Source organism: Drosophila mauritiana, chromosome X, assembly GCF_004382145.1.
Source record: "Drosophila mauritiana strain mau12 chromosome X, ASM438214v1, whole genome shotgun sequence".
NCBI classification, from domain to species: Eukaryota; Metazoa; Arthropoda; class Insecta; order Diptera; family Drosophilidae; genus Drosophila; species Drosophila mauritiana.
The window spans coordinates 13,105,493-13,131,189 of record NC_046672.1 but is presented as its reverse complement, the minus strand read 5'-3'; the positions used below and the strand labels follow the sequence as shown (position 1 = coordinate 13,131,189).

Sequence of the window (25,697 nt, the reverse complement as noted above, 5' to 3'; positions counted from 1 at the left end):
TGGCCAGTGCTTAAAGCGCCATCTACCGAATATTGGCGCGCTTTTCAAAGGTGGATTCTACATTTTAATTGGTAAGTTTTAATATTCAAGTTATAACATAGAAGCACTTAATAACTTTTGATAGTCTTGGTAACAAGTACTACTACTAATAATAAATAATGTGTAATAATATGTACTGGGCAGTACTTTTAGTATAATTCGGGCACATCAGGTTAACGGTCACACTGGTCATCATTTTGCCGCCAAAATGGGAAAACCGCGCTTTTTTTAAATTTGCATTAAGAGTGAGTCCATAGACCTACTGATTCCTGTTTATAATAACTATTTCTATTCCACTTTGGCGCAAGTAATATTTTATATTTATTATGCTTGGCCAATTCTGTGCTCACTCCACAAATAAATTGAAACAAGTACTTTCGTTTTTCTGGTTTAACTGAATTTAATAGTGCACAATTAGTAGTATTTAGTAGGTAGTCGCATAACCATTATATTAAAAACTTAGTCTAAGCTCTTGTTGCGTGTTGGGTGTTCATTTCTTAGTTACTTTTCGTATCGTTACGATCGACAGTTTCAACTGCCTTGTGGGGATTATCTCCAGCCATTCGGGTATCTCTAGGATTCGCCAAACGTGAATTTTTTTTTGGATAAATAAATTACACTACAGCAGCAGCACATATAGGCCAGGCTATATATCTCCTATATATGTATATGTACGCGTATATCGTATATAGTAAAAATATGTGTATGCATATTGTGATTTCAGTCTTTGATTTTAAACTTAAGGGGTTAAATGTACGCAAACTGTTAGAAAAAAAAACAAAAAAAAAAATGTATAACTTAGCCTAGGAATTGGGGATTAATCGATTCGGAAATTGGAAATGTCTTTGTCTCCGGGGCCCAGCCCCAAACCTCCGTGTAGAAATGTATAGATTTCCCATTAGGGTTTGCTTTCTTCACCCGTCTCCTGTGATGGATCTCCGCCAGAAACGGGTGACTGAATGGCCTCCGCCTGCGCTTGCGCATGCGCCTCCGCCTCCATGGATGCCTGCAGCTCCACAAAGATATCAATGAGATTGTTGATACCGATGAGATAGCCATCCTCGTGGTTGCCCACCTTCCAGGCGGAGTAGTGATCGATCCGCAGCTGCGGCGGCAGCTCCACCGTCTTGGCGAAGTCAATTAGCCATATGCTGGCGTGGGTCTGGTCGTGGACGAAGAGCAGGGAGCTGCCGATGACCTCGTGGGTCTGGAAGAACTCCGATACCGCCAGGGTGGCCCTTATGGCTCGCAAACGCTGTATGTAGCGGGGCTGTATGCAAAAAAGAAAAGAAAAAAAGAGACGAGCGCAGGGAATCCCCAAGTTAATGCCATTCAACTGGGCATGCTTGCTAATTTGAATACCCACCAAAATATGTGGGTGACCGCTGAGGAACTCGAGAAAGGCCAACTTGATTTGTTCGCGTGACTTCGTCGTTTTGAAATCTTTGGAACTGGTGCCATCGCTCTTCTTGATGCCCTGCGAATGATGTTTAGACGATTAAATTGATGGCTTTCCATTACCTTTTCTGAATGAATAATTAATGTTATCATTCGATTTAAAGGATGAATGTATAGCCTGCACTTTGCACGCTTCTCATCCACATAGTCGTATGTAAATTGAATGGTTTCGATTTTTGGGCTGGCTATTCAAGTTTATAAATAGAATCAATTGAAATTCAAGCCCACCTCGATGCGGAATCCCAGCGTGGCCGTGCTGGAGATGGTCTCCCGCCAGACCATGTAACGTGGCTTGGTCACCGCCTTGGCCGCGTGCTCCTCGGCGGTGGGGGCGTGGCTGTCGATCTGGATCATCTTGTCGTACATGTCCTTGCGCAGCTTGGGCTTCTCCTTGGCCTTGGACAGCTCCTCCTCCAGATAGGTGCGCACACCCACCTTGCAGTCCATCACGCACGGCTGCACATAGTCGCTAAGCAGATCCTGCAGCTGTAGGTAGACTGTTTGCGCCACAGGATTATCATAGTTAGAATATATAGTTAGAAGGATAATAACAGCTGCCCACTCACGTTCGCCATCCTCGCTGGTCACCTGACCCTTGTAAACGGGCACATAGGGCCGAAGCAGATCGTGCATGAGAATCTGGAAGCACTCCTCCTCCTTGGGACAGAGCTTCTTGAGCACGGTGCCCGGCTCGGGACCCGCCTTGAAGTTGCCCTGGTGCCCGGCCAGTTGGACCCATGGATAGCGCTGCTTCTTGTACGTCTGGAAGAAGGGCGTCCACTGGACGATGTTGCGGATCTTCCGCCAGCCGGAGCTCTGCAAGAATCGTGGGCAAATCAATTACTCAAGAGGATGCTAGAAATATCAGCACTTTCCTTCTTATAATATAAGTGTGCAAAGTCTGCGAGAATAATACGTTAAATCAATTAGTAAATAGCTCATAATAATGTTACAGACTGTTGCTACATTTCGCTAATAATGCATTCACTAATTAAGTTTTGTTTGTTTATTGGAAACGAAACAGTTTGCATGAGACAGCTGGCTAATGACCCATTTTTGTGCCCTGATTTTTCAGCTGAGTTGTTATCACTCGATCACATGTGAAAACACGAGAGGAAAAATCACGTGGATACACCAACTTAGTTTTTGATCTATAAATTCGGTTGTAGTACTTCAAGTTGTTCAAGTATACAAACCCCTTCTATCCTGCGATAGGATCTATCTATATATCGGGCTACCCATCCTACCTTCTTGCCGGTGGTGGCTTGGGATGCGGCACCCGATCCCGATCCCGTTGCCGAGCCGGCCGCTGAGGTGGACACATCCGAGTCCCACTCGGAGCTGAGATCATCGCTGCTGGCATAGCCGTAGTCCCGTGGCATGGGCACCTCCAGCAGCGACTTGGAGTACTGGATGTAGCCGGGACACAGACTTTGGCCCAGCGGCGAATGCGATCGTCGTGGTCCCGGAGGACTCGTTGGCGATGCGGGCGAGGTGGGTGAGCCCAGGGGCAGCGAATGCTGTTGCGACAGCTTGCGGCCCAAGTTCAAGCGCAGGCCACAATTGTGGGCCACATGCTCGCCCGAATTGGCCGTAATGCTAATGGTCGGCATCGATAGCTTCTTCTCCGCCCGCTGGCGAATCCCATGGGCCTGGGCGAAGGCCAAGCTGCATTTCCGTGGCTGCATATTGTTGCCGGATAGCTTGCGGCGAAAGATCTTCTTGGAGGAACTGGGCAAAGCGGTGGCATTGCTGGCACCGCCACTTGTCTCCGACTTCTGGCCCGCATCCTCGCTGTCCGCCGATGTCGGTCTGCGTCCGGAATCGCTATCCTCATCGGCCTCCTCGCCCTTGTCTTCGCCATCGTCATCGTCACCATTTTCGTTTTCGTCTCCATTTCCATCCTCCTCCTCTTCATCGTCGTCGTCATCGTCATCGTCGAATTTCAATTTGGATATCTCCTCGGGCGGAACGTCGGGGAAGTGCAGCAGCTTCACGGTCACCTTCTTGCCCGCCTCATTGTAGTACACCTCCTTGGCGCTCATCCTGTCGAAGTCCTCGTAGATCCGTACCTGCGGCGAGGGCGGCGGCGTCGGTGGCGTTACGGAGCCCTTGGCCTTGCCGTTCAGTGTTATGCCACTTGCACTTGCACTTCCGTTTCCGGTTGCCAAGGCCGGTAATCTCGCTGGCCCGTTCTTCTGCTTCTGATTCTGATTGGGTGTATTCGGCGGCTGTGGCTGGCTGAGGGCGCACACGGACATCTTACATGGATTCTGGCCCACGGCACTCGGCTAAGTGCATCAGTGGCGGTATCTGGTAGCGAATGCAACTATGTATGTACTTCTGCAAATTGGGTAACGAAAATTCGAAGATTGAGATACACAGATCGGAGTCAGAGAGCTGGAGAGCTGAGCAGTCGCTGCACTTCGCATTCTGCGCACTTGCGAACCCGTTCGCGCCTAAAAACCACATCATATTTCCCCGCCACGATCATAACGAGCGATTGGATCCCCAAGCCACCCAGATACCCTTCCATCAAGTCACTGAGCATGGGAGTCTATAGAGCATTTAGATCTGCCTGCTTGCCCAGTATAGCCTATTGAGGATTTACTTTCACCTGGCAGTTCCTATAGTTCCACTTTGGAGTACGCTGAATCCCTTCTTGATCAGGGAATCATCGCTTCGTTGCAGCTGACTCCTTGGCTTTTGACTGCTTTTGGGCTTATATAGATGTGTTTGCTGCAGTTGCTGCTGCTGCTACTGCTGCTGTAATGCGCACACATCAATCAAAATTGATTAAATTTACCACATACATATGTATGTGCCATGTAACGCAGTTCGCAAAAAGCAAAGATAGACGAAACTAAGTAGGCATTGTCGGAGCGTGTTGGCATCTTGGCAGCTCCATCTGCGGCATCCGAAGCTAGAAGCTGGCAAAATGGTCAAACTGGCCAATGGTCACCGGCTACGTCGGCAACCAGCGGCACCAACTAGCAAACAGCGACACCATCGAGCGGCAACCACAAGCGAAACCGCCCAGAGTCGGGCAAGGCAATCCAATCCAATCCGAAACCCAAATCGAACAGCACATTATGATAATAATGGAAATGCCAGCGACGCGGCTATCCAGTTACGCCAGTGCACAACAGCAACAATACTCGCTTATATATATATGTATATATACATATATATCTCCTGCCGTACAAATACAAATACATAGGCATGTATATGCGAACTGAAATTTCTTTATAACATTTGACGTCATTTGCAAATGTTGACGCCGTCGCCGTGAGGCGATAACGAAGCACCAACAGCAACATGAGCCACACAACACCGGCAACATCAACAACGCCAGCAACATCAACAACAAAGCAACACCAGCAATATCAACAACACAACAACAAGCTGGTTTCGCCGTCATCTTGAGAACTTTGGTACTCCCCATATCAACCATAGATCTCTCCGCTTAACGTACTTTGTAATACTACTCGGAGCTCGGCGATCGCCTACTATACATTTGGCTTATCTAATTCTGATTCAAGTCAAGGGTTGCAATTGCAAGGGCTTGAATACTAAGTGCTAGTAAGTGGGACAAGGGTTTCGACTTTATCAGCAATTCCAGAATATTCAGAGCTCTCATAAAGTTACTTCACCGTTTTCCCTAGCGTGTTAATTAATGATATCTTTCAGGTTTTAAGTTATCAGTAAGATTTGGGGATATATCATAAGGAACGAGATCTTATCTCAGTACTATGTTTGCAAAACAGGGCTATAATAAGGGCTCAAAGTATTTGACTACAAAGATCTTAGATCCAAGTAAAGTGAACTGGCTTAGCTTGGTTTCCTTTATACTTAAGCCTTAATAATATGTATATTATTAGCAACTACAATTTTTAAGACTGCGATTTTCCCTACTCTCTATCTTTTGCCAACTCTGTTGTTTATTAATAGCTCGGGCATACATGGCGTATGTGTGATATTTCTTAAGCCAATGCTATTTGCTGCTTGTTTATTAATAGTTATTTATAAAGTTAGTTATAGAAACCCATGCGATATGCTATTCAATAAGCCAAAGAAGATTAAAAGAACTTAGGATTCTTTGAGTTTTCCTAATAATATATAATTGATTCATTCCTTTCTTCCTTCCCTTATCTTCCAATATATATTCCCATTATATTTCCATCTAGCTGGGCTTGGTTTCGGCTTGCGATCCGTTCTTAAGTACAAATTTGCTCGTTATCTAATAAAAACAATTGTACAATCTTCGATGCCGTCAACACCAACAACGAAGAGAGCAACAAAAACACCGAGACCGACGACGACGATAACGACTCGATATATCGCGCTGTGTACTATGCATATAGATAGACACATAGATACATTGGATCGTGTGTTTTTTTTTTGGTATGGGGGTACGTAATGCCTGCACTCGCCACCCCCACTTGGCAACCATCCCCCTGTGGGCGCACCACCCACTCCCCCCCAAATTAACAGCACCACCCACTCTCACAAAATTGGATACTCACATTCGCATAACGCAATTTCTCTCAGTATTTCTTCAGTTTTTTTTGTTAACTACCAAAAGCTTAAAATTAATAAAGTAAACAGTTTGTTGTCCACCGCCCTCTCGCTCTTTGCCACCTCAACTACTCGCTCTTTCAATTTCTCTGAGTGTGAGTCTCTGTTTCTCTTCTTCTATTTGTGCACTGGAAAATATTGCGCTGGCTTTTGTTAATGAAATGTCAGAAAATTAATTGAAATGCGCAGATAGCAGCTCAAATTGATTAGTTCATAAATGACTAGAAGCTGCCAAAATAATTTTTTTTTTTTTAAGAACAGAGCATTTGAAATTTATGCGCCAATTTCGAAAATTGATCATGCCCAATTCAATATAATAATTGCTTTTCTCTGAAAGATAGCTATTTGTACAACATTCGATGCGTTTTATGGCTGGCCATTAACAACCCCAATTGATTATCGTTTTTTTTTCTTTCTTATTTTTTTTTTCGGTGTGCCATTGACGCACAGAATGGATTTTGGCTGTGGCTTCGGATTCGGATTCGCATTCGGATACGGTCTTGGGCCTCCAATTGTGAGTGGGGCTGCGAATGTGGGTGGCTGGGCGGATGTTATTGAAACGATCAAGCACCAATTAAGGCACCTGGGTGGGTTGGGGGGTGGGGTGCTGGGGTGATTTAGTTCCATTTTCGGCTACTTAATGAGCTTCAATTGCCGAATTCGCAGTACGTACGCAAATGAGCACGATTTCTGAAGGTGCTGCTGCTGCTGCTCTTCAATTATATAATTCGCGTTAAATTTTTTGGATATGGCCTGTTGGGTGGGTGGTGCTGCTCCCCCAATTGCGTAGCACCTAACTATGCATAGGAGGGGGGTTTCAGGGGGTCGGGGGTGGCTGTAGGTTTGTTTGGGTGGGGTGTCTGGGGAGGGTGGGGCGTACTCATTGACGTCGTCGTTTATATAGTGTGTAAATGTTTACATAAATGTGAATACTCGGATTTTCGGTGCAAAAGTCAGTTCGCTATTTCAGTCATCTAGTATAAGAGTTCTGACAGCCCTCTCTTTCGCTCCAACTCGTGCTCTCTCTCTCTCGCTCGCTCTCGCTCTCCCTCTCGCTCTCGCTTCTTTGGTGGCTTTGGCGCGTGCTTCAATTAACACACTTTACAATGACAGCAGCAACACGAAACAGCAGCAACACATCGCAGATTCCCCAACTTGCCACTTGATTCTTTTGAAATGTTTGGTTGACTTGAAAAGAAGGCACAGTAAAAAAAAAAGTTCACACACATGCACACGAGTAATTCAATTCATTTTCATTTAAGTCGAAAGTGGCGGAAATTTTTTATTTTTCGAAATTGCATTTTATTGCCCATTGTTTTGAAGACTCAAAAAAAAGGTTCTAAACCTTTTCTGTTAATTTTTTATTTTGTATATTTTGACGCTTTCATTTTTAAGTGGTGTGCAGTGGAATGCTATTAAAATTGAGAATAAACACGCCATATAGCAGTTAGCATTCAATTAAGAATGATTTTATTAATCTTTTAATCATTTGTGCAATCTTTCACTAGGCTTTTATTTTACTATTCAAATATTTGGAGTGTATGTATTTGATTTAAGAATATTACAGAGCCACATGTATGATTCGGATTGTAGGGTTTTTTTTTGACTGGAAATTAAATTTTTCGAAATACACACACACACACACACCTCTTAGCAATTAACTGTTAATTAAGAACATTTATACATTTTAGTGGAATTTTTCCAGCTTTCTTTCTGCGGCTTGCTGTTGAATTCAAAATGAAAATACATAATGTGAAAAGCACACGCAACCAAAGGCAATAAATTGTTTAAAAACAAAAAACAAACTGGCAACAAAATTATAATATTTTCGGAATACAGCTCTGGTTAATAATATTGCTGCTGGGCTGTGTTGCTGTTTATTATTAATTTTTTGTGTGTGTTTTTTTTTGTTTTTTTTATTTTGGTGGGCCGTTTGACGCGGTCTCTGGCATTGGCTTGACACACAGAGAGGGGCGCTCAGAAAACACAGATATACAAATTGATATACAAATATATATATATATATATATATATATATATATATATGTGGGCATGTACATATAGACGCGGCGGCGAGAGATATGTGGAAGCACACGCGGAAAGTCGGCGATACGGGCAACAGCACTACCAATAGCAATATAACAATAACAATAACAATAACAATGACAAAAACCCACAGACGAGACCCCGAGCCAGCCGCACGCGATCGCAGCAAAAGCTCAACTGGTCGACTCTGCTCTAAAAAAACGGAACCCAAACGAGCCAAACCGAACCGAACTCGCTGAGAGCTCCGCCGGCGATGAGCAGCAGCAACAACAGCAGCAGCAGCAGCAGCAGCAGCAGCAGCAACAACCGCAGCAACAACAGCAACAGCAGCAACCGCAGCAGCAGCAACACGGGAGCAGCATCAGCTTTCATTTACGGGAGTCCTACCAATAAATCCCATCGAAATCCAGTCCGAAATCCGCGAGCTCAGACTGATAAGGCAGATTAGGCGGATTTGGGGGTGATATATGTACATATGCACTGACAAAAATAACCGAGTCTCACATTTGATATCAGATAATATTATGATAAGTTCAGATTACATGCATAAACAGCATGAAATGACATTGAAACAGATATCTCAAGTGTATCTAAAATATTAAGTAAGCCATTATTTAAACCTATTAAGAGCACCCTCCTTTCGTTATATATTATTGCTTATAAGAAAATATTATATTTTACCTACTTCAGTTATTTTAAAAAACGCAATTTTTAAGAGCTAAGCTCAAAAAATCATATTTATGAAAGGCTTTAAACCTGCTAAGCACAAACTAAAGATACTAAACTAAACAAACTGCAAGATTTTGTAGCTAGGAATTTGAACCAATTGAAATATGCATTTTTTCCAGTGTACCTAGGCACAAAATTATCACCTGGAAGAGAGAGGGGTCCCAACCTGGGGAACAAAGCTCATTAGTTGGCCTAGACTCACCCGAGATGACGTAGTTTAATGATCAAGGCCATCGGGCCGTGACGTCAATGATAACAAGATAGGATCAGCGGAAAATGCCATTACGATATGATCGAGTTCCTTGCTCTATATTTTTTAAAAAAAAAGTGACACCTTTCTCAGAATTCCTTTTTCGTTTAGAAAACATACCAATCAGTTGTTAATTTTTCTGTATCATCAATATCGATGTGAAAGGAAGTTTCCACCAAATTAATCAGCAAATTTCAGTGAAATGTTTACAGATTGCACGATTTGTGTATTTCCCTTCTGCGAAAACGTAAAAACACAGCCTAATATTGTGTTTGCCCTATGCTGTCTGTTCATTGTTATACGAATAATTGCATATCATTGTTTATTTGTGGGAACTGGGTAAGTTGGCTTTGTAAATCAGCGAACATGGGCTTAAATGTAAATAAACAAAATGGGGAAGAGCTAAAGAAGAGTCGCCATGAAAAAACAATAATGAAAAGTTTCGTAAGATCGCCGCCAAGATCCTTATTAAATATGACTCACAAATCACTTTCTCTGGGAGAAAGTTTAGGGCCATTAAAAGACGAAAATTTAATACAAATTGCATAAGCAATATGGATCTTCATCGCCATCGTCGCAAGATCTATAATGAATCTTTCTTGCTAAGTTTCCTGGGAAGAGAAGATTGAGTTAAGATCGCTCTCTTCTGCTGAATCTTGCGAATCTTCACGAATCTCAAGGCCTCCGCCCACTCCCGATTCCCCGCCTCCGCTCCCGCTCCCATTTCGCTTATCAGTTGAACGATCTCATTTTCACACGATCCACGCTTTACGCATGAGCGGCTTCTCCCTGTCTCGCTCCCTCTCACTCGCTCTCTCTCCCGCCCTCTCTCTCTCTCGAGATCACTATCTCAGATGCTAGTGACGTCAATGGGATGGAAGTGGAGCTTTCCGGCTGGACCGGTCCAAGAGTCCAAGCCAGCGCTGTGCTTTCAGCCAATAAATAGCCAGACCATAATATCATATAATGCTCTTATTTTAATACAAATATTTGTATTGTGTACGATGTTTATAAACTATTTCTTAAGTTCAAAGAACTTCATCTTTTAACATCTAGTTGCCACACTCATAAATACAATAAAAATGTGCAGGGTCATTTTAAGTAAACATTTTAGTTTCCTTTGATTATACTGTTTTTTAGCTGTAATTTCTGCCAACACTGATTGAAACCCAATAGCAGATTAAGAGCTTCATTGTAGCGAAGACAACCTCCCCAGTTGGAGCTTTCGTGGCGAAAATTGAAAAGCTTAATAACGATCGTGTGGTTATGGTTTTTAAAGAGTCTACTAGCTCATCTAGAAGATATTCATTGGAACTAACACTAATTTTCTATAACATTTAAACATATGTAAGGTAAAGATGAATAACTTAAACTACTTATTTAATGTAGCTTGTACATACACAAATATAAAGACATTTATTATAAATAAACCAAAAAAAGGAAAGTAATTTACAAAATCGTCGATAAATACCCGAACCCAATATGAAAGCAGTACCGCGATGGCTTACCTTCTTCTTCGCCGCCTCGGCGGCACTAATCACGTAGAGATCAACGATGCCCAGGAGGCAGTCGTCGCAGCGGCACACGTCCTCGCCGAAGGCCAGCGAGCCCAGGCTGCTGGTGGAGTCCAAGGAGTCGGTGCGTCGCAGGCGGCTAACCACGCCCATGCCCAGGCCCAAGCCCAGGCCCAGGGTCAGTGGCATGGGCAGGGCGGCCATGCCGCCGACCGCTGGCGGATTGCTTGATGTGGGCGAGGGCGTGGGCGTGGCCGAGCCGGAAGCGGTAGGAGTTGCGGTAGCGGTGGAGGGAGCGCCGCCCGCTGCGGCAGCCGCCTCAATCTTGCGGGCCAGCAGCTGCTCCATGAGCGTCCGCGGCCGCGAAGAGGATGGATACAGGGCCATGTCCGCCAGGCGATTGCCGCCCACTGCGGCTGTTGCAGCTACAGCTGCACCTGCACCTGCTCCTGCCGCCGCTCCTCCTGCCGCTCCCTCTGCCGCTCCTCCTGGTCCTCCTCCGTCCACCTCCGCAGGCGGCGAGTTCTTTGCCTAAGTCTTTCGTTTGCCCCTTCGCGACGCGATATGTTTCTAATTCCAATCGAGATTTCGATAATCTCTATTTTTAGCTAAGCGATAGTTGGCACATACCTGCAAGAAAAACATAGAAATTGGTCTAAGTAAAATGTTTTCTTTGATAAAAAAAAAATAGTTAGTACAAATCTTTAAAGAGCCTTTGCCACTTTTGTAATATATATTCATAATTCAAGCATTTCACCCATTCATTCCAGTTTATCGCCGCCTCAAAACTAAACTTTCCAATAAATCATTTTAATCGGTTTTCGGTTGACATTTTCAATTTCAATATTGAACTCCGCCACCCAAAATAGCTGAAAACACACATATCTTGCCATGACTTCTTTGGACAAGCTATAATTTATGGGCCACAAGAGATTACTTTAATTGATCAGCCATTAAAAATAATCCATAGTTCGCCCATACACAAAATTTACGACCTCCAATAGTTTACAAAATTCCAAATTAATGACTACCATCTATTTTGGCTGACAGGCCCTTGTATTTATGTTGTATAGTTTACGTTGAGTTGGAGCGCTTAATAAAATTAATCATTTCAATCCATTTCCTCGCTCTTCGGGCTAATTTCCGCTGCTGATTGCTAAATTATGTTTATCTCCCAGTTGGCCATTTCCCAATCGCCGCTAATCACTGCAATCCATTTCAGTCCGACTTGAGATATCTTATAAATTCGCCAAATTAGTGTAATCAACGCAATCTTCTGCGGCCGACACGAACCATATCAATATGGTATATTGAATTCCGTCAACGATCTGCGATCTGGGATCTCCGATCTCCGATCTCCGATCTCCGCACCCAAGCGCCAATCTTATCTTCCTTCGCGTGGCTTCTTTGGACATTCGCGAAAAACGCACAAATTTATGGACCACAATTTGTTGTGTGTCGGCCGCTTATCTGAATGGATCTGAATGGCTGGATGGGGTGGTGGACTGGAGGATTGGTGGATTGGTGGGCCACATGATACCATATCCGCGGATGGAGAGAGAGGTGGAGTGATCTGGGACTTGGGGCGTTAGAAGTGGCATTCGCTTAATCGGCCTGCTGATAAAAGTTTCTTGTTAATTAACATGAAAGTGCAGCAGACACGGTCGAGATTTTATTTTTCCACCTCATTTTTATTTCAACCCCCCCCCTCCATTCAACGGAAAATTGAAAATGGAAAATTGCAACCCGTCGGTTGGTTTTAAACTGGCTCGGGCCTCCTTAGCCAGTTTTAGTTTTCAAGTCGTCATCGGCATCATATCGCCGCATTTATGCGCACATAAAAGTTAAATAATAGATCCAAAAGATACTTTTGCCAAGACCGTGTGCAACTCCGACTCCAGATCCAACTGCAACTCCGATTGCAGCCGCGACCAGTTGTTGTTGTTAGCCAAATGATTTATAAGCGGCCTGGGCTGGCTCGCACTTTTTGGCCGTTGTTATACCCTGACCATAAATCCGAAATGGATATAGTACGATTTAATGGCCAGGTCGGGCAGATCATCTACGCTAATAAATAAATATATACTAAGCACATAATTCAGCAGGCAAACAAAGCAGCGAATATTCGGTGGGATAGCCACTATTAAATAATAATGGCATTTAGTAATAATATGAAAATAATACGCAATAATTGCCATAATATGGTAATGCGCTTTAATTCGACTTGAAACTCATTAACCACTCAAAAGCATACTTAGAATAAATATATATAGTTTCACTTTAAAACGTAAAGTTTAAGTGAAGTTGTGTCCCAGAAAGTATTAGGAATAGTTACTATTTTCTTGCTCATTTTTCAAATTATTTAATAGCATGTTTCATACAACAAATAGATAATTTTCAGATATATTCAGATATATAAGGCACACCTTGGTCAGAAAAAAAAGGGTTTGCTAGGGGTTACACCTATCTACCATATATGTTCATAAGAAAGTATTTTTTGTATATCATTTAAGCAGAATTTAAGAGCTTATTAAGCAATGAATTAAATATATAATAATAAATGCTAAGTTAAATAATGCAATTAATACTACTATCATTGGATTCCCCATGTTCGATAGAGCAAATAAAGTTCGTGTTGTTTTCCCAGCCCCCTTCACAATTTTCCCCGCCAACCCACCAAATCGCTGGTTTTCGCTTCAGTTTTTCCAGCTTTTCCTTCGCCCCACTTCGGTTTTCCCAGCCCCTGACCACCGCTGCCCACCCGTTTGTTTGCCTGTTGTGTATTGCTTAAGCCAACTGTCTTGTACTTTTATGGGCGCTCGTCTTATCAATAATTTATGTCAGATTATACCGTTATGTCACAATAAATTAAAGTTGGCAACTTATTTTCCAGACTCCACAGACTCGGCTTGTATTTGGCTTTTAAATTTTTTATTATGGCCAAATCTGTCAGTTTAGTGGCACATTTGGAAAAGTGCCTGCTCCTCCCTCTCGCCATGCGAGATTTTACTGGCTGATCCAGTTGAGATCGGCGGGACATCTTTCCTCGCTATATGTATATAAAGATATATATACGTATATATTTGGCCGTTGGCGTGCGGTGGCAAATTTCACTGTCACGCCTCGTTTTCAATTAACTTGTTGGCGGTACGCCGCACTGGCCATAAATCAAATGAGAGCTCCCCCTTTTTGAAAAAAAGAAAAAAATAAAGAAAAAAGGAAAAAGAAAAAAAGAAAGAAAAAAAGAAAAAGATGAACTACGGGTTTTTCCCATACATATTTTCCGCTGCTTTTGGCCCGCTTTGATTTATGAAGATCGCTTCATTCGGCTGCCGCTTGCATGTCAAAGTTTATCGACTTCTGATTAATGCCTTTGTCGGCGCCTCGCAGGCCCCACTGTTCGCACTGTAACAGCGTCCCTCTGTCCGCAGTGTCCACTGTATGGCGACCATAAAAGCCATAAGGCAACTGCCACTGCAACTGCTGTTTATGGTAGTTGCATGTCTGCAGTGGTCACCTGGCCCCTAGGGTCAGTTTATAAAATATATACTCGTACGCACATATATATATCTATGCTATCTCTGGCAGATGGATAAACCTGCTGCACACACACTTACACACACACACACACTTAAGCATACAGTGAAAACCCACTCACTGCTCACTGGGAATCCTCCATCTTCGCGTAAAAAAAAATTAATAAATAAAAAACGATATAATGCCACGCAAAGTAAATAAACGTAAAGAAACCGAGCACAAGTTTTTTGTTTTCTATCTTGTTATCGTATCGTATGGTATTTGGTTTAGTTAGGGTATATGGGTGCGTATCGAAACGAATTGGATCGGAGCTGCGATCGACCGCTTGTTGACTTTGGAACGGCACTCGGGCGACTGAGGCATCGCCGTTACAGCGGCAACAAGCAAAGCTATCCGGCTATCCAACTAACAACCGATTGCTGCCGCACAACGAAGTTGAACGGCGAAGTACTGATCGGCGCTGAAACGATCGTATGCACACACATGCAGGAAGCAGGGGGGGGTGGGGCGATTGGCAGGGGGGCGGTTGGAGTTCCGTGGTTAACTATCCTTGGTCCTTAAGCCATCTGGAAGTGGAGCTAATCGCCACATAAATCAGGCGGCGACACTGCGGCAACATGATGGAATAATGACGCTGATTGAAACAAGCGAAAATCCGGCGAGAAAAGTCAAAGGGTCTGTTGGATGCCCTTGCCAGTGACAGTTTCCCAAATACACTGACAGAAATAAGTGCACATTAAACGCATTCAATTGCGCATTAAATCAGGAACAAACAAACATTAATAATGGATAACATGATAATAGATAAGGTTTTTTAGCCTAATTCAAGCATCCAATGGAAAAAGTTGGTTTTTTATCGCAAGTTACTTACAAAAGAACATAGCACAAATATTATTAAAAATGTATCTGCAAGATAATTGTATCTAAATAAATATAAATAGAAATATATTGTGTTTGAAGATAAAATTCTTGTAAACAAAAATGTGAATTATGTTATATATTTATTAACAATTACGAACTTTAATTAGACCATAAGATGTGTTGCGTGTGGTGCTAATTTTCCAAGTTTTATCTATACAACTTCTTAGCTAATTTCTTGCAGTGTAGGGCCAAACGCAAAGTCGGACTCCTTGTCGCCGATCCTCTGACAAGGCGACTAATTGCGGCGGCAAATTGCCGCTGCCATTTGATTTGCATAATGCAAATTGCCGGCGTCTCTAATCGGTAGCTCTCCATCTTCCCCGCCCTGCGATATATATATATATATATATATATGTATATATATTTATATATGTACATATATGTAGATGTATAGCCCCTTTGCCGTATAACTTGGCTTTATGACGAGCGCACGGCTGTCACAATATTTGTATGCTATTAATTGGCCACTTGGCACCCGCCCCCTGCCGGCCACGCCCCCGAAATGGGGGCATGGATATACTAAGTGTTTTATGGAGTCGCTCTGATGGCTTGAAACGATAAGCAGGCAGCTGGAAGTGAACGTGGATATGGTCATGGATGTGGATGTGGATGTGGATATGGAGACGGAGTGCCCAATTCCAACCAATTTCCATCCCAATCCGATTCAAAATCCAATCCCTAGCTGCGACCCATACTCATAGCCTGTCATATGGCAACTGAAGTGAAGCCGCAAAAAGATACAAAGATACATACGGAATGAGACGCGGGCTCTGGGATTGGGAGTTGGCTGAAAAATTAAGTGTTCTATTATCGCAGGTCCAAATGCGGCAAATGGGCAATAAAATATGAAACATCCACGGACTTAAGCCTATATAAAAAAAAGGGAAAATTAACTTTGAAAATCTAGTGAATGGTACAATTTGGCTTTTAAAAAATATTCAAATATATTTGAGTTTTTTTTTTAAAGTGATAGAGATTAAAAGATAGTTAGATACATTTGTATCTATAGGCATTTTTTGTTATCTTTTACTAAGTTTGGTATGTTATTATATATGTGAATTTTCTCAGTGTAACTCTAATCGAATTTTCCACCTCACCCCCTGCCCCCGCCCCTCCTCCACTCCTTCATCAATGGCAAACCTATCCAATTTCTCTATCTGCTCCTTCGGTTATCTCCACTGTGGCCATCTAATATTAGAAGGCGATATCTATTGCCTTGTACAAGTGCGCTTGTTGCGCCTTATCAGCAATTGGCAAAACATGTTCGCGTTTAGGGTGCGTCTTTGGGGGCCTTACTGTACTCGCAGCTACGGCGGCAATGAATTGTGAATTGAGGCAAATTAAAATATTTGCTAATTTTTTTTATTGCACTGCCGTGGAAAAATTCAGCATATCTATTTTTGACACTATTTTATCATCCTTGACATGTGCCAATTACGTTTATTAATCTCAAAATAACAACCATTTATAAAAAAGGTGTTATGTTGTAAAAAATAAATAAATATAATTTCTATACAAAGAGATGTCTGCGCTATCTGATTAAGTGCACTTATATTTGCCGAGTGAGTGCAGCTGCAATTAACTGGAATCGAATTAAGCAAATATTTTTGGTTTGTTTTGGCGATTACTTACGCCCCTTGGGAAACCAGGAAATTCTGGTTATTGCCAATCCAATTCAGTTAAGAACTAAGATATTCCGGAAACGAAAACGCAGCAGTCGAGTGTAAATCAAAGCCCATCCCACGAGTATGTTGCATGTTGCATGTTGCTGGTGGCGCGTGTGTTTCGGGTGTCATCGCTTGGGGACACGCAACACGGCTACATAACCTTTAATGGGTCCCAAAGGGGGGGCAGGAGGGGTTAGCTTGGGTCTAGGTGGGGGCTGAGAAGGGATGGGCAACTGCGTGCACTTACAGGAATGACAAATATGCCGGCACGCAAGCTGCAGTGCACCGAAAGAAATCATTTTAAACAGAATATATACCCATACCATACCCCAAAATAAATGTATAAAATCTTTCACAATATATAAAAATTATAACTCTGCGATTTAAGTGTTCAAGCTTATGTGCTCAAAAGTATGCTACAAAAATGTACTTTTTAAACCAATAAAAATGTCATTTTGAACATTTTTAGAGTTAAAGAGAACTTTCCAATCAAAGGGCTCTATACAAACATTTCTCTCACATAGTACAAACTAGACAACAATTTCTTACTGTGTAGATGGCTGGTCCCGCGAGATCGACGACTCGGATACAATTCAGTGGAAATTGCAAACGAGAAACAAACAAAACCAGCCTTGGAATCGGAGAACCAGCTGAAAAACAAAACAAAAACTGAGACCAACAAACAACTTCGACAAGAACAAATGACGCAAATTGCGTACACCCGACAATCGAAGTTAACTCCAAAGGGTTTCCGACTCAGGATTCAGGATTGAACCATTGATTGGACTAAGAGCTAAGTTGAAACTACTTTCCAAGTAACCTTTTGTGAGAAAAATGTGTAAAAATCTTCCGTCTGATGACACTTTTCATATGAAATGAACTTTTCGTAAAATCAATTAATGTCAATTCTTGTGTTTACTTGTTCACTGCTAGTTGTTCGCCGTTTCCACAACAATCGATCAATCAGTGTTTTTCTCGACTTTAATTACCGATAATTTCGATAGCCAGCGCTGCGATTGATAAAAACCGATAAGTTATGACATTCTCTGTTGATTTTCGGCAGACTTTAATTGCCGTCTATTTCGATTAACGACATTTATTCGACAGCAACACATGATTCCACATAATTGCTTTGATAACACCATTTTGTGGTAATAAACACGCCTTCAAAATGCAAATGCATCATTTGCCGATTATTTCGATAGGCAACACCCGAATATATTACAATAAATAGGTAAGCCTATAAAGTATGAATCATTTTTCTTGCTCAAAGTTCAAAGACAGCTATTAAAAAATTGTATATAAACCAAATGACTCACTGACAAAGTTCGAAAACCTTTAAGATTTATGGATCTCCTGATTTTGTTTCAGTTTGTTTCGGTTTGAGGCTAAACTCACTTCAGTTTCTAGGGTATCTGGACTTGGTCATCAATTCCTGAGGGTATTCTTTGCCGCTTCCGGAGGGCGTAAAAGGGCCTCATGGCAGGGGGATAGGAATGTGGACGAAAGGGGAAGAGGGGTAGGGGGGGTGCAATATAATTTACTTGTGACGATCTTCGCCGCGATCGCTGATGGGCGACAACTGCTGACGTCAACGGAAGTTGTCGCTTGAGCGAAGGTCAACGGTTTGTACCAAAAAGTACTCCCAGATGCGACTTACATGAGGTTGTGTGCGATCGGGACGGGGATGAGATGTCAGCGGAAAGATCACGCCGCTAAATCGATTTCTCACACAATTAGTGGGCGTCATAATTCCCATTCCCATACCCATACCCATACCCATTTCCATTTCAATTCCTCTGACGAATTCCCCCCGAGATAGCCACTTTGTGCCCGTCGCTCGCGACGATGTGTTGATTAGATATGACGCTGGGAATGGGTCTGGGGTTTGGGGTCTGGGGTCTGGAAATGTGACTGCGACTGGGACTGGCACTGGCTGATCGGACTGTGACGGATGTGCACGACCCACCGAGACCATAAAAGCTATTAAAACCAAATAGCACCACACGATCCAATCATGGTGGTAAATGTTGCTTGGACGTCAGAGTAAGATCAGCTACGCTTCTCCTCAAATAGATGATATCGAAGCACTCGTTAATGGCCATTTAAATAGGTTTATAACATCTTGAAAATCCTCAAATCTTTACATTTCTTTTTACACAGGAATATTAACCAGTTTCAAACTGAACAAAACCAATAAGGAACCAAATTTAACCGCTTATGCCTGCTGTTAGCAAAAGCGTTAAGTTCAAATACACGATTTTATGGAAATGGTTATGCGAAAACTAGAAAAACTAATTTCATTTTATAAAACCAAATATCTTATCTTACAGATGATATTCAACCAACTGATTCATTATAGAATACTATCTTTATAAGCCCTTTAAGATATTATAAATTAAATTGATTTAAAGAAGTATGAATATATGTACAATACTTTTCACTGTGACACCTTTTCCTGATTTATACTTCTTATCAGTGCATTATTGACAATTCCCCATATAGACACTATCTTATTGCGGCTTTAAATATACATTAGGTAATCTTTAAAGTGGCTAAATTGCACTCTTATCAAACGCCATAAATGAGCTCATCAAAAATATGTGTGGAAATCTTTTTATCCAAACCATTTAGAAGACATCACAGTAAGGCGCTCTATACCGAATATTTAATTAATATAATAAATATTATATCATATATATACTATATAGGAATTCTTCTTGCACATCCTATATGCAGAATGTATCTGCGTCACATTTCCTGTTTATTATGATATAATTTGTATCAATATTTTGCGCTTCATAAAGAAGATACTCCTCCATCCATTAAAAGACTCGCTCGCTGACTTTGCACTTTAGTGCTACGATATTATTAATGATCTTGCCTCGAATGGTGGACAAAGAAGATGGGGATCGGATTTGGAGTGGGGAGGGTGATGGGGCTTTTGAAAACAAAGGCGGCCCAGTGACGTCACAGCGACGTCAGCGGACCAAATGGCGATATTGTCGCTGACTTTGGCACCCACACAGAGGCTTTATCTTTAAGTAAGCAAAAGGCATTTCTATGAAGCCCACGCCGCAGTGTCCACAATAGCAAAACAATACGAAGAAACAGCCTCGAGCCTCGGGCAATTCGGCTCAGTCCCCAAAGCTCCAAAGTTTCCATCTCGATGAAATGAGCCAGAGAAAACAACATCCCGAAGCGTAAATGGAATGCAAAGAATAACCCAAACCAGATCGCCCCATCCAAACTATAATGACAACTGTGATAAGGCGCGGTGACAGGCATGGGTTGGGCTCTTCTGGGTGGGATGAGTAGGATACCAGGAAATGGGGGTCCCAGGAATGCCAAGCCAAACAGTGGAGATATCGGGCGAAGCCAACAAACGCCCAGCATCATGTGTCTGATGATATATGTACGTATGTAAGTATATCCATTCCTGATAATGCGCCAACTTCTACGACTCGAAATATGAATGAAACTTGAGGTCGTTTCGTGGAATTAGATAGGAATACCTGATATATGGCATGTTCATTGGAATTTCACAGGCATCAAGCAGTTGGACTGAGCAGCAAATTAATAACAATTTCATAAACAAACTAAATGATTTCGTAACAGTACGAACTAGATGGGTTTTTCCACTCAAAATTAAGTTGGTTCGCCGTTTAGCAAGGTCACATCACTGCGTATGTTCTTATTAAGCATATTCACGAGGGAATCTAAGGCAAATCAAAGGCAATTCCCATAACAAAAAAAAAATAAAAGAAAAGCCAGAGACGGAAGTTGAATAAGAATCGTATTCAAATGGGTAAGGAACTTGTAATGACATGCTAATCAAATTGAAGTGTATCTTACGGAGCACTGGAGGCTGAATAAAAAGTGTATGCAAATGTGGCGATAAAAGCATTAACTGGGTCAGAAATTGCACCGATTTGTTTATAGACTAAAAACTTGACTTCATATTGAGGTAGTTTGAAAAGAATTTCAAGAAAAATACAAACAAGTCGTCATTTAGTGTGCATCATTATCATTATGCTTGCAGAAATTTCGCCATCTCTGAGATACTTTCTTATCAACAGTGCTGGTGCTTGTAAACACAATCCCCGGGACTTATAGAATAATCCCCACCGACACGAGGGCTCGTGTGTCATATAGACCGTATATGCGAATCCTAATGGGAACGGTGACGTATGCGTGATATCACCCAAAATCGCTTATCACTCATCCCCCTGCCACAAAAAAAAAAAAAAAAAAAAAAAAAAAAAAAAAAAAAACAACAACCCGTAAGACAGGGCGTTATACAATTGTGTTAGACAGGCGGATGGGATCATCATAGATATAACCACACTATATAGTAGTATAGTATATGGTATTAAGCATATATAAGCCACATGCCCGTGGCTTAAAAAAAAAGGCGAAGAACAGGCCATTTCTGGGATGCCTCCAATTATTGCTTTTGTCGGCGGCGAGGGTATATATACCATATACTACTATATGAATGCCAGGGAGATAAACCCGCTTGATAAGCGCGTAACATTATTAACCAAACACATACACAGGCACACATACATATACGAGCAGACAACACACATATCCATATCTCTTGCATATACACATATGTATGTATATATGGACGATGAGATATCCAGGTGAATTGCTTTATTATCGTTATCATGACTCCGAAAATTCGGTTTCTAATACTTTTATTTGCTTTACAAACTTTTCGCCGTCTGCTGACAACAGCAACAGCAACAAAAGGAATAAACCACAAAAAAGATGCCATTATATAAAGGTAAATATGTGCTGGCTTATATATGTACATAATATTTATCTATAATACAGTATACAGTTATCTAAGATAAGCTCTTTTCCGCGCTATCGCCGCCGTTGTTTTGTCGTTGTTCCAGTTCTAGATACAAAACAAAACCGAAATGAACCAACGAATCCGAGGTTTTCGTATTTTGGTAGATTTATACTTTTTTTTTTTTATCAAGGCACCCCCTATTTTTTAACATCACCACCATCGTTCGCATTCACACTCAAAAAAAAAAAAAAAAAGATAATAATAGTAGCGAACGGAAAGCGGAGAATACAAAACGACTTCTCCGAGCAACAAAACCTCATTCTAGTGATAAGATAAAAATCTAATTAATTAACAGCCTTTTAAGCAAACGCATACACTGAAAGAAGGGATCTGTATATGCGAGGTGGAAATACCGTTAGCTGATAAGGCGCGGGATTACCATTCTTGAGCCTGTATATCTTAGAGTAAGACCCAAGGATCTCATCATCTTTAAAACAAGATGAAACTTTAGTAATTCGCATTATCAAGTCAGTAGTTCAAGGGATTTTCTTTGTTTTTTTTCTTGTTATATTTAATAGATATGTGTATTGTAAAAGTCTTATTATCATAGTCTTTTTCTATAGTTATAATGGTCTTGCAGTTGATAAACTAAACGGTATAATACTGCCCTAGAGCAAAATAGATTGTTTTCAAATGATGCCACCTTTTTCTAGCACCCGTTTCTCCCTGTGTATATGCACCAACTTGCTTATCTCTTTCGCTGCCATTCAGACCTGCCCTCATTCACTGCTCTTTTATGCTTTCGATAACAACAACACAAACAATCATTAATAATATTTGTAAAAAAAAAAATAGTGGTTAATATTAAATTTACTAGGCTGCTCCACTTTGTTACTTGTCCGTTTTGCCACCCCGAATTCTTTAGTCTAGTTTGAGATTTCCCTGGTTTGTGACGTCATCGCGGGCGCCTACCTTCTTGGATCGATCCCGCTGACGATCACCAAGCTGCGTGGCGGCCATTAGTTCGCTGATCTGCCGCTCCCTCTCACGTTCGCGATCCCCCCGCTCGTAATCCTCCTGGAGCAGCTCCTCCGCATCGCGATCATCCTCATCGCGATCCTGCTCGTCGCGATCCTCGTCGTCATCCTCCTCCTCCTCCTCGTCGCTGAGACTGAGACTGCTGCTCTGGGTGCTGCTCTTTCTGGCGAGCGCCACTCGTACTCCATTCACGATGCACTCGCCGCCATCCAGGGCAGAAATGGTGGATCCACAATAGTAGAGGTTACTGCAACTGCTTGCCGCACTGACATCCGACTGGCCATCGTCCTTGCCACATCCCGGCGACATTCCCGCCGCTCCCGATCCACCGTGTCCATGTGCGCCATGTCCAGCGCTATGACTGTGATGTCCCGCCTCCAGGGAACAGCGCCGCTGGCCACGCGCCCGCTGCAGACGAAAGTATTCCATCTCCTCCATGCTGATGCCGCAGGCGGTTATGTCATCCGAATAGTCGCTGACCACGACGGATGGTGTGCGCACATAGCGCACGCCCAGCGGCAGTCCACTGCCGCCCAGTTCGCTGTACGAGCTCTGGGTGGATTCACGTCGCGATCCCGGTGCGGCCACCACTCGCTCCTCGAGCAGTACCTTGGTGGGCACACCCACGCTCGGATTGCCACCGCCGGTGGGCGATGTCAGTGGCGAATCTGGCAGGGCTGTGGGTTCGGCCAGTGGCAGTAGAGCCGGTCGCAGGGGTAAATCCGTTACGGTCAGTGTCATCCGGCGTTGGGGCGGCAATGGCACATCCATGCCGCCATCGTCCACGTCCAGACCCAGGGCGGAATCACTGCTGGCACAGCGTGTGACCTTCATTTTGCGCTGCCTTGGCGATAGGCTGTTATCCTCATTGTCGCTGCTATAGGGACTTAGTCCGCCGCCGGTGACATTGCAGCCCTCGTCCGAATTGGATGCAGTGGCTCCGGGCAGCGTCTTCGGCTCCCCCTCGTTGCTCAGCTGCTGCTGCTGTTGCTGCTGGACAATCATGGCCTGGAACTGACCGATCAGCTGTTGCACCGGCTTGCCTCGTTCCGTCTTGCAGCTGGGATAAGCAGTGCGGTAGGTGGTGGTGCGAGTGATTCTAGTGTTGCTACTATTTTCGCTTTCGCGGGCTAATCCAGCCACTTGATTGCCGAAAAACTGCGCTTTCAACTGCGCCTTGCGTAGGGCCAACTCGGAGATGGATGCCACTTCACATGGATTACCAACGCCACTTCGCTGGTTGGATGCGGCCGCAGTTGGGGTTGCTCTAGCTCTGGCTGTAGCTGCTGCTTTGGTTCTGGCTCTGGCTCGGGCACTAGCTCCAATCTGCTCCGTTGTCCGCTGATAACTGAACGCCGTTGCCTCTGCCGCCGTCCATTTATTTTCAATTTTAACCGTTCTCCGCGTTGTCGTTGTTGCTATTGCTGTCGTTTTCGTTTTCGCCCTCGCTGCCGACGCTTTCGTCGTCGACGTCGACGGCGACGTCGTTATCTTTGGCATGACATCGAATTGGAAAGCGGGGGCGTCAGACGTTCGCGAAACCGTTCCCGTACCGCCGTCGCACGCACTCATCATCTCACATGGATGGATTGGCTGGATCGCGGGAAGAGGTGGGTAAAGGTACGTGTATACCAGGTTAGCAAAGAGTTGGGACTAATGAAGTAAGAGTGAGATACGTTAGAACAGCAAAGATGACACAGGAAAATGCAAAAAAGTGTAATGTGATTGGTGATAAGTTAACTTTTATGAGAACTTGAAAAAAGTGTTGAAAATGGAATGAAGTACCACTTCTGTAGTACTGTATAATAATTTAAGAGATGGTAAAAAAGGAAGAATGGTAAATGTTAGAAGCGAGATAAAAGTGAAAGGCTGGCGATAAAACGATAGTAGAAAGATTAAAGCAGTGAAGATTTCCGTTAGGAGTCACTGTGTGTAGATAGTTAAAAGGAAGGATGGGAACAGTTAGAAAAAGGATAATAGAAAGAGAAAGTAGTAAAGAGTTTAGCTAGCAATGAGTTTGGTGGTTTGGGTAGTGATTAGAAGGAGTTGATAAGGAAAGACTCAAAATTGAAAAGGTGGTTATGGTGTTGGGAAAAACGATCTGTGTTCCGTCGAAACGCGCTACTAACGCTGGCGTCGAGACAAATTCGAGTGGAACTATAGGTGAAAATGCCACTGGAATCCCCGGCAAACATTCTACGTCCGCACTTTCCGAATGGCACCTGTGCGCTGCCGTCGCCGAACTGAAATCGCTTTCTGCGGCTCTGCAGCTCTGCCCGTTTTTTCCAGCGGGCCGGCGGAGGGGCAAAGAATCCGAGAAGAGCAGCGCGGGGCTAGGGGAGGCTCGAAGAATTGTATAGAAGAATCGTTGAGCCGCGGAGTGGCGCAGCAACGGAGAGCAGCTGTTGTGGGGGCGGGCGGGCGTTTGGTCTTATTACTCGTATTGTTGATAGTTTTCTTCGGCAAGTTGTGTGCCTTGCAATTTTCGGTTGCTTTTTTTGCCACTGTTCTCTCGCAATTGAGATGGGTTTTTGGTGCTGCTGCCACTGCGCCACTGCGTCGGGGTAATTGTAATTGTGATCTTGAAACGTTGACGCAATGTGCAATGATCCCGCACGTACGCACGCACACAACGGTAGCTGCTCCAATTGCCGCGCGTAATTGTAAATTGCATTTGAGCACAGAGCACTGAGCGCACACAGATACGCCGCACACGCACACACACACACACGCGAGCACACAGAGAGGCGCACGCACACCAGCACACACAGTGACAGACTGACAGGCGATGCGAGCCCAATGCAATAAAGCACTCTGCGAGCACCACTACAACGCACAGTCACGCACACACCGACATTGACGCACAATGGGACGAATCGGTGATTTATCGCCGAAAAAACCAAATAATAAATAAAAAAAACCCAGCTGACTAGGAACTTTTTCCCGGAAAACAACTAAAGCAATAACTATTTTTTCAAGCACTCATTTAAAATCTCAAATTGAAGCTGAAGATCTAATAGAGGCAATTAAAAAATAAATTGTATGGTTTAAAACTGGCAGCAGTCTTTAGTAAACAATTGCAAGCTGTAAAGTTCCCGTTGAAATATGCACAAAAT

General features: G+C 43.1%; 1 protein-coding gene across 5 annotated transcripts; it reads right to left on the bottom strand.

Annotated features, from left to right (window-relative positions):
* Positions 1-414: 414 nt before the first annotated feature.
* LOC117146770 (inositol-trisphosphate 3-kinase B) lies at positions 415-25,550 on the bottom strand. Of its 5 annotated transcripts, none has more exons than XM_033313284.1 (6): positions 24,711-25,512; positions 22,516-24,174; positions 2,064-2,313; positions 1,726-1,994; positions 1,406-1,516; positions 415-1,309 (listed from the first exon to the last, which is right to left on the bottom strand). In XM_033313284.1, exons 1-6 carry the CDS (start codon positions 24,774-24,776, stop codon positions 938-940), a joined length of 2,727 nt encoding a protein of 908 aa, XP_033169175.1. In that variant the 5' UTR covers positions 24,777-25,512; the 3' UTR covers positions 415-937. The 5 variants fall into 5 exon arrangements, with proteins under 5 accessions (XP_033169175.1, XP_033169179.1, XP_033169176.1 ...); XM_033313288.1 differs by lacking the exons at positions 22,516-24,174; positions 24,711-25,512 and adding exons at positions 10,609-11,244; positions 14,273-14,511; XM_033313285.1 differs by lacking the exons at positions 22,516-24,174; positions 24,711-25,512 and adding an exon at positions 2,745-5,923.
* Positions 25,551-25,697: the final 147 nt, after the last annotated feature.